General features: G+C 43.8%; 2 protein-coding genes across 4 annotated transcripts in view; one reads left to right on the top strand and one right to left on the bottom strand.

The window, feature by feature from the left end:
- Nucleotides 1-9,833, top strand: part of Atg9 (autophagy-related protein 9) — a 63,053-nt gene extending 53,220 nt beyond the window's left edge. For both annotated transcript variants that reach the window (XM_084595237.1, XM_084595236.1), the window contains one exon: nucleotides 9,045-9,833. In XM_084595237.1, the coding sequence (XP_084451363.1) occupies nucleotide 9,045 (1 nt within the window). In that variant the 3' untranslated portion in view covers nucleotides 9,046-9,833. The remainder of the gene's footprint in view (nucleotides 1-9,044) is intronic.
- An 838-nt stretch (nucleotides 9,834-10,671) lies between these two features.
- The window catches only part of LOC146199760 (uncharacterized), a 37,697-nt gene continuing 34,128 nt past the window's right edge, over nucleotides 10,672-14,240 (bottom strand). Inside the window, exon 8 of one of the 2 annotated variants that reach the window (XM_084595239.1) lies at nucleotides 10,672-11,042. In XM_084595239.1, coding sequence (XP_084451365.1) covers nucleotides 10,800-11,042 — 243 coding nt within the window. In that variant the 3' untranslated portion in view covers nucleotides 10,672-10,799. The remainder of the gene's footprint in view (nucleotides 11,043-14,240) is intronic. The other variant, XM_084595238.1, reaches the window with a different exon arrangement.

The raw sequence follows: 14,240 nt of genomic DNA, 5'->3' as shown, positions 1-14,240 counted from the left end.
TTTTTTTTTTTTTTCTTTCTTTTTCTTTGTAAGCTTTCACTCTGCTTTGTCCAAGATAGTGTTTGATTCCTCTTGAAGCTCAAATTAACGAGCTTTCACAGTGTACATTGTGGGGCGGTTTGAATCTTGGCGGTAGTGGTGCAGTGAATTTGAATGAGGTCCGAAATTTTAGTCTCTCTTTTGGGAATGCCACGAAGAAGCCTGTCTAATGTGAGGGACCTCTTGATTCACTCTTATGTGTAAGACCATGGTTGTCCATTCTGCGACAGTGCCATTGCCAAGATACATATCCTGCAGGCAACACTACCCTTGTTTGCTACAGTGCAGACTTTGTAAGGAGCTCACTGTAGGTACAAGCTGTAGCACACAAGAAGAACTTATTGATTTCAGTTTGCATTTTAAATTTCATGATGGCAGAAAGGCTGCCAAAGCCGTGATTCTGAATGAAGGAATTGGAATGTATTCAGGAGCTGTTGCTGAGTTCTGGCTGGGTTGAAAGTGGCAAAAAGCTTGCTGAGCAGAGGCAGTGAGGAAGAGCCACTCCCCTGCCATCTAAGAATCCAATGAAGATAAAACCCGATGAGCGGAATAAAAAATGCTGGCATCTACTCTAGAGAACATCGTAGTGTGTAACTAGCATAAAATTTTCTCAGAAGTAACTTTCAGAAACTAGCAAAAGTAGAATGCCCATTTAATTTATTCTTCAATCCTTCCCTGTACATCAGAATCTCGTTTATACGATTCTCGCGGTCATCGATAATAAATATGTATTGTCCCAAAATCGTATCGTCCAAAACAGGCTCCAAAAAATTACAAATGATACATGCTAGGCACAGAGCTTAAGAGCTTAATAATCCATCACTCTTGCACATTACCTTTTGTCTCATCATGTCCGGAAACAAACTTTTTTTTTGAACTTGTAGAAACGAGTCACAGCTTCAGCGCTGAGCTTCGAACCTGCGACAAAGCCGCGAAGAGTGTCCAAAGCTTCAAGCACACAATCAATAGTTACTCGCTGATGATCGCCGTCTGAAATCCTTCTAGTCTCGGTTGCCATCATTGCTCTTGCTTTCAGCAGTGCATAGTTCATATGTCGTTAGGTGGTCATCCACCGATACGAACTCTTCTGGAGGCGCGTCCACATTGAGGTAACTCCAGTCCAGAATATCAAGTTCAGCGAAATAATCTTTATTCTCCACCATGCCGTTAGATGCACGGTTGCAATAAAGTTGCAGCCATTATGAACAAAGTTATTGCTAAACTTTGCAAGAACTGGCTAATTCAGGTCCAAAATGAAAACAAATAAGTTGGTTCAGAGGAGCTAAAAGAATAAGTTAACGACAACACAGTAGACATGGGTGCTGTGAAAAGATGAGACTTCATGTGCCAGCACTAAGTGTTACTCATGGTAAAGAGGAATTCTTACCTATTCATGCTAAAAAATGGTACTTTATGACAGCGAAACTGATCCATGATAAAATCTGTCACATAAAGATTTTTTTTTTTTAATACTTTTTTCGCTTTGTGTGAGCGACTCTCTGTGGGTGCCAGTGTGTGATACATAGTGACCTGAAATATTTGATAATATTGATTATTCAGTGGAATGTGCTGTCAAGTATTCAATATCAGATTTTATCCGAATTCTTGGAAATCTCTGAAGCATTCATTCTAAGCGAATGTTTATGGAACGCTCGCTTTGCATGATTTTGGTTTAACACACCTCCTTCGGGATGGCACCAGGTCGTGCATGTAACCCCCTAGACTTCTGGACATAGTACACATCATGCTTCTGCACAACCACACCTATGCCATTTAACAATTTCGGGACTGTCAAAGCGGGCAATTCTGAGTGTTCTTGGCAAAAACTTCTTTTATAAATGCTTTTTTATACAGTGGAATGTTGAGCTAGTTGGTCTGCCCATGTGATGAAAAACGCAGCCGAACATTTCTTTTGTGTAGCGTTGTCTCTTATTCTGCGTTTTTCATTGTGTGCTTCTATACAATTCTAGCCTAATTTTCTTTGCAAATACCGCTTGAGTTTTTACATAAACAAGATATGAACAGTGTTCGCTCTTTCAATTTTTGGTTTTCCTTTTTTTTAACTGATACGTTATTGAAATGCATTTTTTTCTCATGTTCGTATTAGATTCAATTTCAAAAATTTCAGTGTTCGCTCACCCCTACTTTATACATGAGAAAAATAAAAATATAGCACTGCGAATTTACTGAAAAAAAGAAAAACATTGCAAAAGAAATTAAGGAATGAATGGCAAAATAAACCACAACAATAAGAATAATTAAGACTGCACAAAATGTCTTCTCTTTATCTAGGTGTAAAAACTGCATGTGCTCATCTTAAGATTTGTTTCTTTAGTGCTGTTCGGAAGCAGTAGTCGACATCTGATCTCGTGACTGATATTGTGAGTCTCAGGTGTCTTCTCTCCTAACTGAACTAGCAAAGCCAAAGGGAAATGTAGCGAAATCACCAGCAAACTAATATACTGTTACATGATGCTAAGGGCATAACAATATATTGTGCTGAAGTCAATTTTGAAGAGGCATCAATCTCGTAATATCTCTAAATTAATAAAAATGTTCATTTTCAGCTATGCTCATGTCATAGATTAGTTTTTATGGCTTTTGGTTGGCACGTTTTGCAGAGGGTGGCAGAGTGCGATTTAGTTTGTGCTCAAAATCGATAATCTGCTCAAGGAGCTGTTCTTTGAAAGGTAGATGTTCAGAGCACACTCGATGTCGCTGAAAGAGCTTTCCAAGTTCTCTAGGAGCTGCTTCTAGTGCCAGAGCTTTCCTCGTCGCAGAAACCCTGTCGAATGGAAGTAAAAGGGCAGTTACGCAGATTGGCACATGTAAGTGCTCAAGAGCAAGCTGAAATTGAAAGTATTTTCCTTGGGCTCACTAGTTGAAGTTCCAGCCCGATATTTGCCCTATTCATTATCAGAGCTGTAACCAGCCAAATCATGTGAATGCTCTGAATTCGTAGTGCACCCTGATGTGAGCTAGACGCCATTTTTGTTGACACTTAATTCCACCCCACTTTGAATAGATTTTCTACCTTGCTGGCTGTGGCAAAAAAATAAACAGCAAGGGAACTGAAACTGCAGTTGTCACTCTTTGCTTAGGTGACGCTACATGTTCCAACTCGCAGAAATTTGCACAGCGTGTTGAAAGCCATTGTTTATATATAAATGATGGCTTATAGGCCGGTCTCGAAAAATTTGGAGTAGGGATGTGCAAATATACATAGTGTATCAATCAGACATGCTGCACGTAGTACTTGTTCACAGTGAAGCTTCCTGTAAATACAGGGAGTTTATATTATAACTCAAACAAAGGATTTAAAAAATCAACTTGTTGCTGGCCGAGACCAACGACATAGTGTTTGTCATCATGTTGTGCTCCTCGTAGTACAGTCGAGCCCACTTATAACAATACTCAAGTGCCAAGAAAATGTCATTGTTATAACCGGGTTTGCCAAAAAATGCAGTCAACATAAGGTTCAAAAATTTTAATCAAGCAGAAAAAAAGTTGTCCACTACTTAACAAAAAAAAACATAGTCCGTGAGCTTCGCTTGCTTCACAGAAAGCTTATTAACATTGGTCTCGAGAGCATCTAATTGTTCGACGTGCTCAAGTGGAAGGCCCCTTGAAAAAACGAAGACCCGGAGGGAATAAATCATATGCAGGGCTTCCTGTGAGGACACTACTTGGAGAGGCTGATCTGCAGTGTCGTCGTCGTCATCGCTGTCATTGCCCGCCGCTCGCACATTATCCACGATTGCCTCGTCAGTGAGGATTTCGGACATTTCCACATCATCATCTGCATGCAGAAACTCATCCAGTCCCGGATCTGCCATTGTACGACGAGAAAGCAAAACGCCACAGGCGTTGCACACACACCACGTGCACCCCACACGTATAAGCACTACGACGCCCGCCCGCACACAGCCGCCGCTATCGCCACACAGAGAGTCGGTCGGGACGGCGGCGGGGACGCGACCATGTGACGGAGCGCGGAGGTAGGGGGGGGGGAGGGGAGCAAGGGTAGAGAAACGGAGTGCTCTCCTCTCTTCGTATCGTGGGCGCAGTCCGCTCATCTCGAGGGGTGGAAGGGTGACATGCGGAGCGAAATGCGCTCGCTTTGCGCCGCTCATTTGGACACAGTCGCTGCATACATTTCATTCGTCCAAACATTGTTGGGAGTGCTTGCACTATTGTAACACACGGGCACAGTCATGTTTTACATTTTTTATATTTTGTAAGTTTTCTTCAAATGCTGGAAAGAATGGCCATGTCATAGGTACATTAACAGAAAGAACTGGACATGTTGTTTCCGAACCCCCTCTGCAACTTGATGAAACCGAATCCCCCAACCAAGCCGTATGAATGTGCTTCCGTGGCCTAGGGATAACAAGCGTTTTGGCAAGCTGGTTGTGATATCACCCTCCCATACGAAAGGAGAGGCCCAAGTTGGCAGCTCCTGCCAAACGTAATGTCATGAAGCCCTATGTCCAGTTAGTGCTCGGCCATGTCAGCTGCCAGCTACCGCCTCCCATGACTTCTTTCTTTGGACAGGCACGACGAAATGGTGAGAGTGTGGCCAATGTAGCTCTCTCTACAAATAAATATTTTGCAAAATTTATCTTAGTTAATAAACTAATTGAGTGGAATGTAAAACTACTCTGAGGAGCGCTACATGATGGCAAAAATTGTAGGGACACTTTGGACCACTAAAGTGCGATGAGGCAAAAGCATCTGTTGCATGTTGGTCCAAAGCCCTCCACTACGGCACTTTTCTTTTTTCACTCCAACCTTCCTCCTTTCCCTTATAGCTCGGTTAAGGTGTCCACAGAGAATTGTGACAAACAGAGGTGGGCAAATGTCCTCATTTTAGCTTTTCCTCCCTTGCCCTCACTTTTCAATCAGTGGCCCTCCCTCACTTTAAAAAATTTCCTGGCCCTCCCTCTCCTTCACCCTCACTTAAAAAAAAAAAAATTGATGGACCTCACTCACCCTCAACCACATTTTCAGCAGTTTTAATATTCCAGTTATTTTTCACTGCTTTCGATCTATGGCAATGTTATTGAGTCGAAGCAAGCACAAACTATTCTTTGCGTCCGCTTTTGGTGGTGTCGAGCCGCATCCGTCATTTATGCTTAGCAATCCGAATTTCTCAAAGCTATCAATGTACATAAAGAAATGGGGTTGCGTTCATGCTGTGGCGAATCAGTGGCAAGAGTCATCTGGTAGTTGTTCCGACAGCTGCTGACAATGAGATATGCACTGTGAAGGGAAACCAAGGGCTGTGAAAAGTGCAAAGAAAATTAATTCTCAGAGTGCCCGAAGCAGTCAATCAGATTCGAAACTGCGAGGAGGAAGGAAAATAGTCACTGCAATAGTTAACTGAGCAAACCTGCCCACCGGTTCACACTCACTTGTTCGAATAAGAGAGAGTGACGAAATACTTCACACCGCATGAGGAAGGGATTCGAATTTATAACCAGCCGTAGACGGCATACTAGACAACTGAACAATGTAATCTAATTCAAGTAACAGCAAAATGCTATCGCACAGATACTTGCATTTCTGGAGGGTGAGGGAGTCCTGACCCTCCACCGCTTAGAAGAAAAGGGGGGGGGGGGGGGGGGGGTTCAGACCTGCATGCATGGCATCATTTAAGAGACACCGCGTAAAAAGCAATTGCTTGGACATGGCGCCGCAGGTACCACCAATGATGTGCTGCGATCACATCCGACTTGACTCGATTCTCCCAGGAATCAATAAAGTTGTTACCTACCTACCTCCTCTAAGAACGTACAGAAAACGCAAAGTGAAACACGTAACTCTGTTGCGCTGATTTTCACGAGCGCCGCCTCAGTGGTGCCCGAGATCGTTTTTTTTTTTTTAATTTACTTTCAATTCTCAATAAAGTTATACGAGAGCAGAATGAGACAGCGCCTAACTAGAGCAGTACGATGTGCAATGTGAACAGGCCAATATTTTGTGCATAAGGTTTGATTATGCTTATAAAAAGAAGAGTAGCGCTTAGAATCGGGACTGAAAAGCAACACATGCGCCAACTAGCTCAAATCCGCTCTCTGCATCAGTTTGCCTATGTTCACATCTTCTGCTTTATTCCTGAGAGTACCCGCATATGCAAAAGGTGGAAACTGGATTACCTGCGCTTTGAAGGCAAGAGCCGCAAAAGAATAAAACTCGCCTCGAACTTGCGTGACGTCTTGCATACCTTTCATTTGGACCGCGCATGTCCCGAAAATATCTGAGGACGCTACCGCAATGGAAACTTATTCGTGCACATTGTACACGGACATCCTTGAACATATAGAATTTGCAACAACGCACCAAAGTGTTGTTTTCAACATAAGCGTCAACATCTTGAGCGGTCCAATCGAAAGCTACTCAGCAACACAAACTGAAGAGCTTGCCCAGCCGTTCCTGCCATTCGCTGGTTTTTTTTTTTTTTTTTTCGTTTTTATGAGACTGGGCTGAAGGAAGACCCTTCCTTTGGACAGAGAGAGCGCGGGAAAGGAACAAACAGCGGTGGACGCTTGTGTACCCGTCTGAGAGCAATGCTGCCACATGCACCCATGTTCCCACCCTGCACCTCGGGGAGATCTGATACGACCAGCCATAACTGCTGCTTGAGTCCGGTTGTGGTGCAGTGTTACTAGCTAAAAGTGCATGGTCTGCCCGCCAAGCGGAGGACAGCCTTCCTAATGACAGCTGCTAGAACATTTTTATAAAGTCGTAAGCTACCATATTACAGCCCGTTTTAAACAAACCCAACAAAAGTGCCTAAGTGTATTTGAGGCAAGCGGGTCTTACTCGAGGTTCAAGTGCCCTGGATGGCTGAATTTCGACGTCACCTTCCCATCTCGGTAGGTGAAAAACATTCCATAGCAGTTAGGGCCGGGCCCTTGCAGACCTCTGTCACAGAGTGGGAAGTGATGTTTTGTAGCTTTCCTTGAATCTAAACCCTGCTTTGTGTCAGTTAAAAATTCCAGTTCAGCAGTTGCGCTATTTCTCCAGCACTGAGCCACCATCACTTTTTCGTTTTATATCGTGACGTACCAAGCACAGGAAACCATGTTTTTGATAAGGAGCTGTTGAAGGCTAACATAAACGTGCTCCACCTCTACGGTGAAGCCGATCTTGGCAAAGTGAGAACACTGGCACACTGTAGTGTGTGGGAAAGCTTTCTGTCAAGATAGACTCCTTAAGTTATCTGATACGGCGACCGAGGGTTCAATTGCTAACACTAGGAGCGAACTCCATCTTGAAGCAATATGCTTCATTCTGCTGAGTTTGGACGCAAACTTCAAGATTGTCGTTTCATGTAACCGAGGCTTCTGTGAAACAGAACCACGGCAGTGGCGACAATGGACGGCCAGTTGCCCACCTCCCGCCAGTGCGCCTACTCCTGCACGGTGCTCCTGAAGTGTGACATTTCTGCAACATACAATTTGTCCTATGTAGCTTTTGACACAGGACAGCAGTATCCGATAGATGGCGGTACTCTCCCACGGGACGGACCTGCCTAATTCTGCACTCCTGCTTGTGCTTTCCCCGCACCATGCTGCAGGTGACAACCAGTTTTTTGGGTGCAGTAAAGACTACTTGGACAGCACCTTTCTGAGCCACATTTTTTAAGCGATGGGAGATTTGATGGTATTATGGAATGCCAACGGGTCTTGCATCTTGCGCTTCATCACTGCGGCAGTGCTTCTCTACACCCCTAGCATCACTGGTGAGGGCTTCTCAAACAGAGGTGACCACCTCACGGAGAAATCTTGCACTGATCAGTGTTTTCAGCCAGACACCCACGCTATGCGTCATTTCATATAAGCAGGATTTGTCAAGAGCGGCATGCAGTTAGCTTATGGCAATACCCTTCTTAACCAGCTTAGAATGAGTTGACTGGTGGTTTAAAATAGCGAGGCTGATACCTCTGCTCCAGCAGGATTGGATTTTGCTGCCAGCAATAGGTATAAGAACTGCGAGCATCCTTGTGCTGACATCTCATAGGTGAAACTAAACCTGAAAGCGCATTCAGCAAATATTAATAGAACCTGGTTCCCTGGTTGAGCATTGTGATACCCTCCATGCGTGAGTCTGTCAGAACATACGGCATTATGATGCATGAAACTTATTCCGACTACAGAACTGATGCTATAAATCGAATAAGGAATATTAATGAACCTTACTCCGGTACAGGACTTCACGAAATGCAAACACACTGGACTTTGGATATTGGAAATGAAAGAACTCTTTTGCGGCATTGTGCTCAATGCTTCCACTACTACTTCCCCAACGATATTAAAATATCTCGTCTTAAGAAGACAGAAAAAATTTTAATGCTATAGAAATTACGAAAAAAGAGAATGTGTTGTCATTACTTGCCGCACATATTGAATGCACAATATGATGGTTTTGCTAATTCACAACAAAGCGAAAAATGGTAAAAGATATATGAAAATTCTGCTTGTTTCTGCAAACACACAATAAAGATTACATTAGATGTTAAACTTCGGTTTATTTTGTTGGGGCTTTTAGCAGCACAAATTCACTGTTATTTCCTGTTGGTTTTGTTGCAAATTGGGATTTACACAGTTACATACTACACCACTGATGACGCCATAATTTATTTCAAGGTACGACATACTACACCACTGATTACGTAGTCAGACTAGAGTGTTGCGGAAGGACGGACACAATCTTGGCCGCGAGCATGAGCCATTAAAGCCTTTCGTATTAAAATATATGCCATTAGTTTCACCGAGCTTCGCTGCAGTTTTTTTTTTTAATCCTTGGTTCAAGTTGTGAATTTGCCTTATGTTGCGATGCCTTCCTTCAACCCCTCTTGGATGCCTTTAAGCCAGCATAATCAGTAGCATAACTATGTGTTGATATGTTGCGCTTTCATTATTTATGCCTGCTTCAAATTTCTAGGCTAGCAGCTCTGTGTGTCACAACTTTGTTCTGGGGTTGTTGTTTTTTTTTGACAGATGACAGCAGCAGGAGAAGAGGCTCTTCCGCCCAGGAGAGGACAGTGCTGGTCTAGTCCAAAGAAAGAAAGAAAAAAAGTGCACACCTCCACTGCCTTTCTCGTCGCATTGTGCCGCTCCACCAGACAGCAGCCACTCACAGGCAGCTCTGGTCACAAGGTGGCAATACGACCTCCTTTGCGAATGCCACCAGCCTCTTCTTTGGCAATGATACGGTGGCTTAACTTAATCGAGCCTGCAAGGAACTGTGCTGACACCTGTCACAAGTGCAGCTTGCTTCGATGAGCTCCCTTACAACTCATCGGGCGACTCATCATATACCAAGATTGCTTCGTGTCTGCTGTTTGTGGTGCCTCTGCATGTGTTTGCATTGGGACGAGTCGTCTGCTCATGTGCCCAAGCAGTCGGCGATGGTTACTGCGGCAATGTGGACTTCCCGGGCAGCAGTGCTGATGAAGTGCAAACGTTCCTGCTTGCCCCCCCCCCCCCCCCCCCCCCCCCCCCCCACCCAAATTTTTATGTGCCTGCCTGGCAGAACTTTAATCACGTGGCTGCAAGACGAAGGATATGCTCCTCCCGTTGTGTGAAGTTGTCCGACACCTATGGATATGCATGAATCAATGGGTGCTGCAAGTTGTGCACAAATCTGGAACAAGCGAGTGCTTCGCTTTGTGTGGCTGCTTCATCTGCAAATGTGTAGCGAGACGAGGATGTGAACCTCTGATTTGTGGCCTCCTCAAAGCATTGTAAATGCAAGTGACAATATAATTATTTTAGGCAGTTTTTAAAGGCCTTTTTTGCCTGTCTTTCGAATGCTCGTGATTTGTGCTGGCCAAGCATGTTGCTTGTTAGCTCACATTTTAGTCTTAGACTGGCGGACACAGTGGACCGAGTGGTTTGCTCCGCGCACATGTTAGCAGGACTTGTGACGCCTGTTGTGTGCAATCACTCTTGGTATGTACAAAGCTTTTATGCATAGCCTGCTTTCGGCAGACTCCTTTCGTCTTGATGTCACGTGTCACCCACGTCACGCCATTGTGGATCATGCAATTTGTACTGCACAGTCTTACAAAGCAAGCAAGAAATCCACTTACTTTTTTTCCAGTCAAGGCCTCCAAAGCACAGCATTTTGTGTGCTTCCCGTGGCTCACTGAAGGAAAAAACGGATCTGCACAGGCTTTTTCCTAATGTACCTTTTTTTAACTAGCTGCAGTGCTGATTTGCTTCTGCGGCTGTGCTCTACTGAAGCACACATCTGAATAATATAAAGTCAGTCTCTCTTTTGAAGGCACCAGCAAAGCAACAGACCTTGTAAACTAGCGTCACTTATTTAAAATGAACTATTTCAAAAAATAAAGACAAGCAAATATGTTGCCTACAACTTTCCACTTCGTTGGTCTTCAGGTGCTGGCAACAGCACCAGGCAGTTTCATTTTCCAGTCTCAAGGCTGGGATCTTTCGTGTGCAGGGGAAGTTTTAGCTGGTAGAAATGAAAAGCTGTTTACTTTTCAACGATGTGCATTGTTAACACAAGTAATTATGGTGGGAGTGGACTGAGCAAAAGGAGACTGCATGAACCCACCTTTATGAACAGTGCATCAAACTGAACACAACACAGACTACAAGCACATCTGTGCTGAAAGTTTTTGAATGAACTGCTGCAAAGACACTTTTATTCATGATTAGTGCACAGCTTGCACAGAACAGAGCCAGATGAAACTCAAATCTCGTTTGTAATGCTGTATGGACGCTGAGTCAAGGAGCAGCTCTATCACCAGGGTTACCTTCAGCCTCTTCCACGCAATCCCGCGCTTTAGCTGCCAAACTTAGCAGTTTCTCAGCGTTGAACACCTCTTGAACACGGTTTGCTACCTCTTCCATTTTTTCTCTTAGAAGTTGCATCGTTTCTTCATTCGTAAAAATATATTCACGATGTTCCTTCCGAACTTTATCGATTTCTTCACAAACACGTAGTGTAGCGGCTTCTATCTCTGCAACCTGTAAAGACACGAAAAATTTTCTTTTTATTTTCTTTTTACTCATTTTCTATATAAGGTATTTACGAGATATCAAGGATGACGTTATTGTGCGATCAGTGCCATCTTGGCGTCCTGTTTTGACTAGTGTGCATCTGTTTTCACTTTTGTACTTCATGCTAGCACTGATGTGATGAACACTCAGAGGTGGAAATGCTGTTGCCATTTGCTCCATCCTGCTCCAAACTGGCTGCAGAACACGGGAACAATGTCACAGCAGCGGGGGGGCAAAGATATCGCATCTTGCACTGGACTTAACACATATCAAATTTTTGTAAGGGAGGGAAGCATGGAGCATAGTAAATATTTGTTCGCACATAAATTTAGTATGAGCCACTAGCGAGGGAATTAATTGCAGAAAAAAATGCACTGTACATGTGAATAGCACCTCCTCCCAGCCTTTTGAATTGCTGGTGAAGAGAGAGGCGAGAGCAGCAGGCCGACGTTACTAGAACAAATTCAGTTTCACAGCTCCCCATACCGCCCAACGGAGGAGTGTGTCCCAAGTGGCGGTCGCGAGAACTAACGGCGCTGCAGTCAACTCTTGCTCCTTGCCGGACACGTCTACTACATGCGCCGCGAAAGCATGGAGCGGCCAGCACACACGTAGCCTTTGCGTGCTGCCGTTGCACTGTATGTGGCTGCAGTATAATTATACATTGCAACAGCTTTGGCTTCGAAGCGACGCATTACCATGGAGAACGCGTTTGTGTTATGCGAAATTCACTTGTGAATACTGTGAAATAAGTGTGAGCGCCGTCGGAACTCCCTGGCCTGCGTTTTGTGGTATGTTCTTTCAGGGCTTAGATCTTGTCGTGCAAACAAATTAGTCAAACTTTCAGTGCATAGGAGCACTCTAACCTTAGAACGTAATGCAGTGGGTGTCACGTTTACTACTGCGCTGTGCAGATTGCCTTCATTACAGGCAGAAATCTGCTAGCCTAGGCAGCCTGTTCATGCAGTGCATGAAGTCTGGCTACTCGCGTCAAACGATATAGCGAACACAGATTACAAATAAACAGCCTCTGTCGTCACCTAATCAGAACCGCTTTTCTTAATGTCTCACTTTCGAGGTATGGCGTGGAACATAGCTCCGAATCAGCACTATCGCACTCCCGTATATAGCAATGTAAAAAAAAAAAACAAAAAAAAAGTATTCCTTTTTCGTCTAAAACATCAGATGTGAAGAATTATTTAATGAGTTTACTGAAAGAGGAATTCATGAGAAGGGGCGTGTGCACTGCGAAAGGAAATGACTGAATAAGTGCATGAGTCTTAAAAAAACTTATATTGCGAGTAATCAAGTCGCGCCCTTAAGATTCCCCTCCCCCCTTTACACACACACAGAAAACGACAATTTTACTGATTGTAGGGGAACTAGCACTGGACTGCAGTTTTAAAGGTTTTTCAAGGTTTCTACAGAGCCATAAAGGGCATTAGAAGTGAATTGCATGAACCTAAATTATTAGCGCAACAAGAAAAATGAGCAAAAATGCAATATTATCAACAGCACTAATGTCGAATGCTAATGAAATGCAGCAAACAACCAGAACCTGACTTCTTCATCATAGACAAACATTGCAAGGTTACAAGCAATTAAGAGAACATTATACTTCTTTTGGGAAATGTTTGAGTGGGCAGCATAATCTTTCTTGTGTCTAGTGGGAAATGAGTGTTAGTGTTCCTAACTTCCCCTGACCGTCTTTTTTTTTTTTTTTTGCATGTGATTTCGTATTGCTTCAACAGCAAAAACCATATTTGCAGTGAATTCGCTTCAATGCATGCATTAGGAAGCTTGTATACTTGGCTGGTAGCATATTTTGAGCTCATACAGAAGCTTATAAACTTTTGCGCTTGCCCGCATCACAAAAATGCAGTTACGAAGCCGTTTGACATATTGTATACCTCAGTCCAGGCAGGAGCTTGACGTACGAGACATTACAGGTCTCGAAGACGTAGCTTGTAGAGGGCAATCTAGATCCTCTTCTGAGCTTTTTTTAGATACTTATCTTTTAATTACGGGGAACATCTCGAAGAAGCGATAAGCTACACTCTCATCCCTCCTAACTCCCTAATTACCCGAACAGCAGCAGAATCTCTTCCCTTCAATCAAATAAAGGCTTTATTCATTATTTTTTTTCTTTTTCTTGTCAGCTGCCGCAGCTCGCTGCATTTTCTACGCTGCATGCTCAGTTATTTTTTGAAGATGTTTTATTTTTGAATTTTTGTGATCTTGCTTGTCGAATTTCTATGCAGTTTTTATGATGTCTCCTCTCTACGCATTAGCTCCGAGTTGGAAGCCCCGTGCACTATTTCGCTTCATTGACATGCTTCAGAAGAGCTGCAATCAACGCTGAATTCACATGATACGAGAACTTTATGCACAACATATCATTGCCGTGACAACCGCTCAATGACAAACGTCTTCGCGTAGCAAACGACACGCTTGGTAAAGAGCAAGTCAACTGCAGCGCCGTTAGTTCACACAACCGCCACCGGGGACACCTCTCCGAGCAGAGCTGTGAAACTGAGTTTGTTCTAGTAACGTTGCAGCAAGCGAAGCAGATAGAGCCAACTGCTTTGAGCCATTAGGAAACTTGTCCAACTGCAAAAACTGCAGCAGTTATTCTAATGGTTCTGCGGTGTAAACGACTTCAACATCGAGCCTCTTTGTCAATGACAAGCTTGTCAGACCTACGGCAGATAAAATCATACGAAGCATTGTGCATTGGTACAATGCTTCACTAAGAAGCAATGTCAATCACTAGGAAGCTTCTCAAGAGTGTTGGAAAGCCATAGGGCCTAAGCCAAGATGTTAAAAATGTGCCCCAGCATTGTTCAAGCAAAGAATGAACTATTGGCAGGAGACAGTAAAGTAAAAAAGCTGAAGGATGAAAAGACTACCCGTCAGGACAATCTATCGTTCCTGAAGGCGCTACTGACCAGTGCTCGGGAATTTATCAAGCACAGACATAAGATCGAAAAGGATGTGCACAGGAGAGAGAGCGTGAATGTCATGCCCATTAATTAGTGGCACTGCTTGAGCGCATCGAAGTGGTGTACTCGGCATTTGACCAAGTGAGGTCAGAGTATGTATATGAAGTGCACCAGCAAGTGTTCCATTTGCTGCTAATCCGTCTTTACAAGCTTTGGCTGCTTG

Source organism: Amblyomma maculatum, chromosome 2, assembly GCF_055883805.1.
Source record: "Amblyomma maculatum isolate TAMU_Amacu chromosome 2, ASM5588380v1, whole genome shotgun sequence".
In the NCBI taxonomy this organism is placed as follows: domain Eukaryota; kingdom Metazoa; phylum Arthropoda; class Arachnida; order Ixodida; family Ixodidae; genus Amblyomma; species Amblyomma maculatum.
Note: the sequence above shows the minus strand (reverse complement) of the source record. Positions and strands in the feature narration are given on the sequence as shown.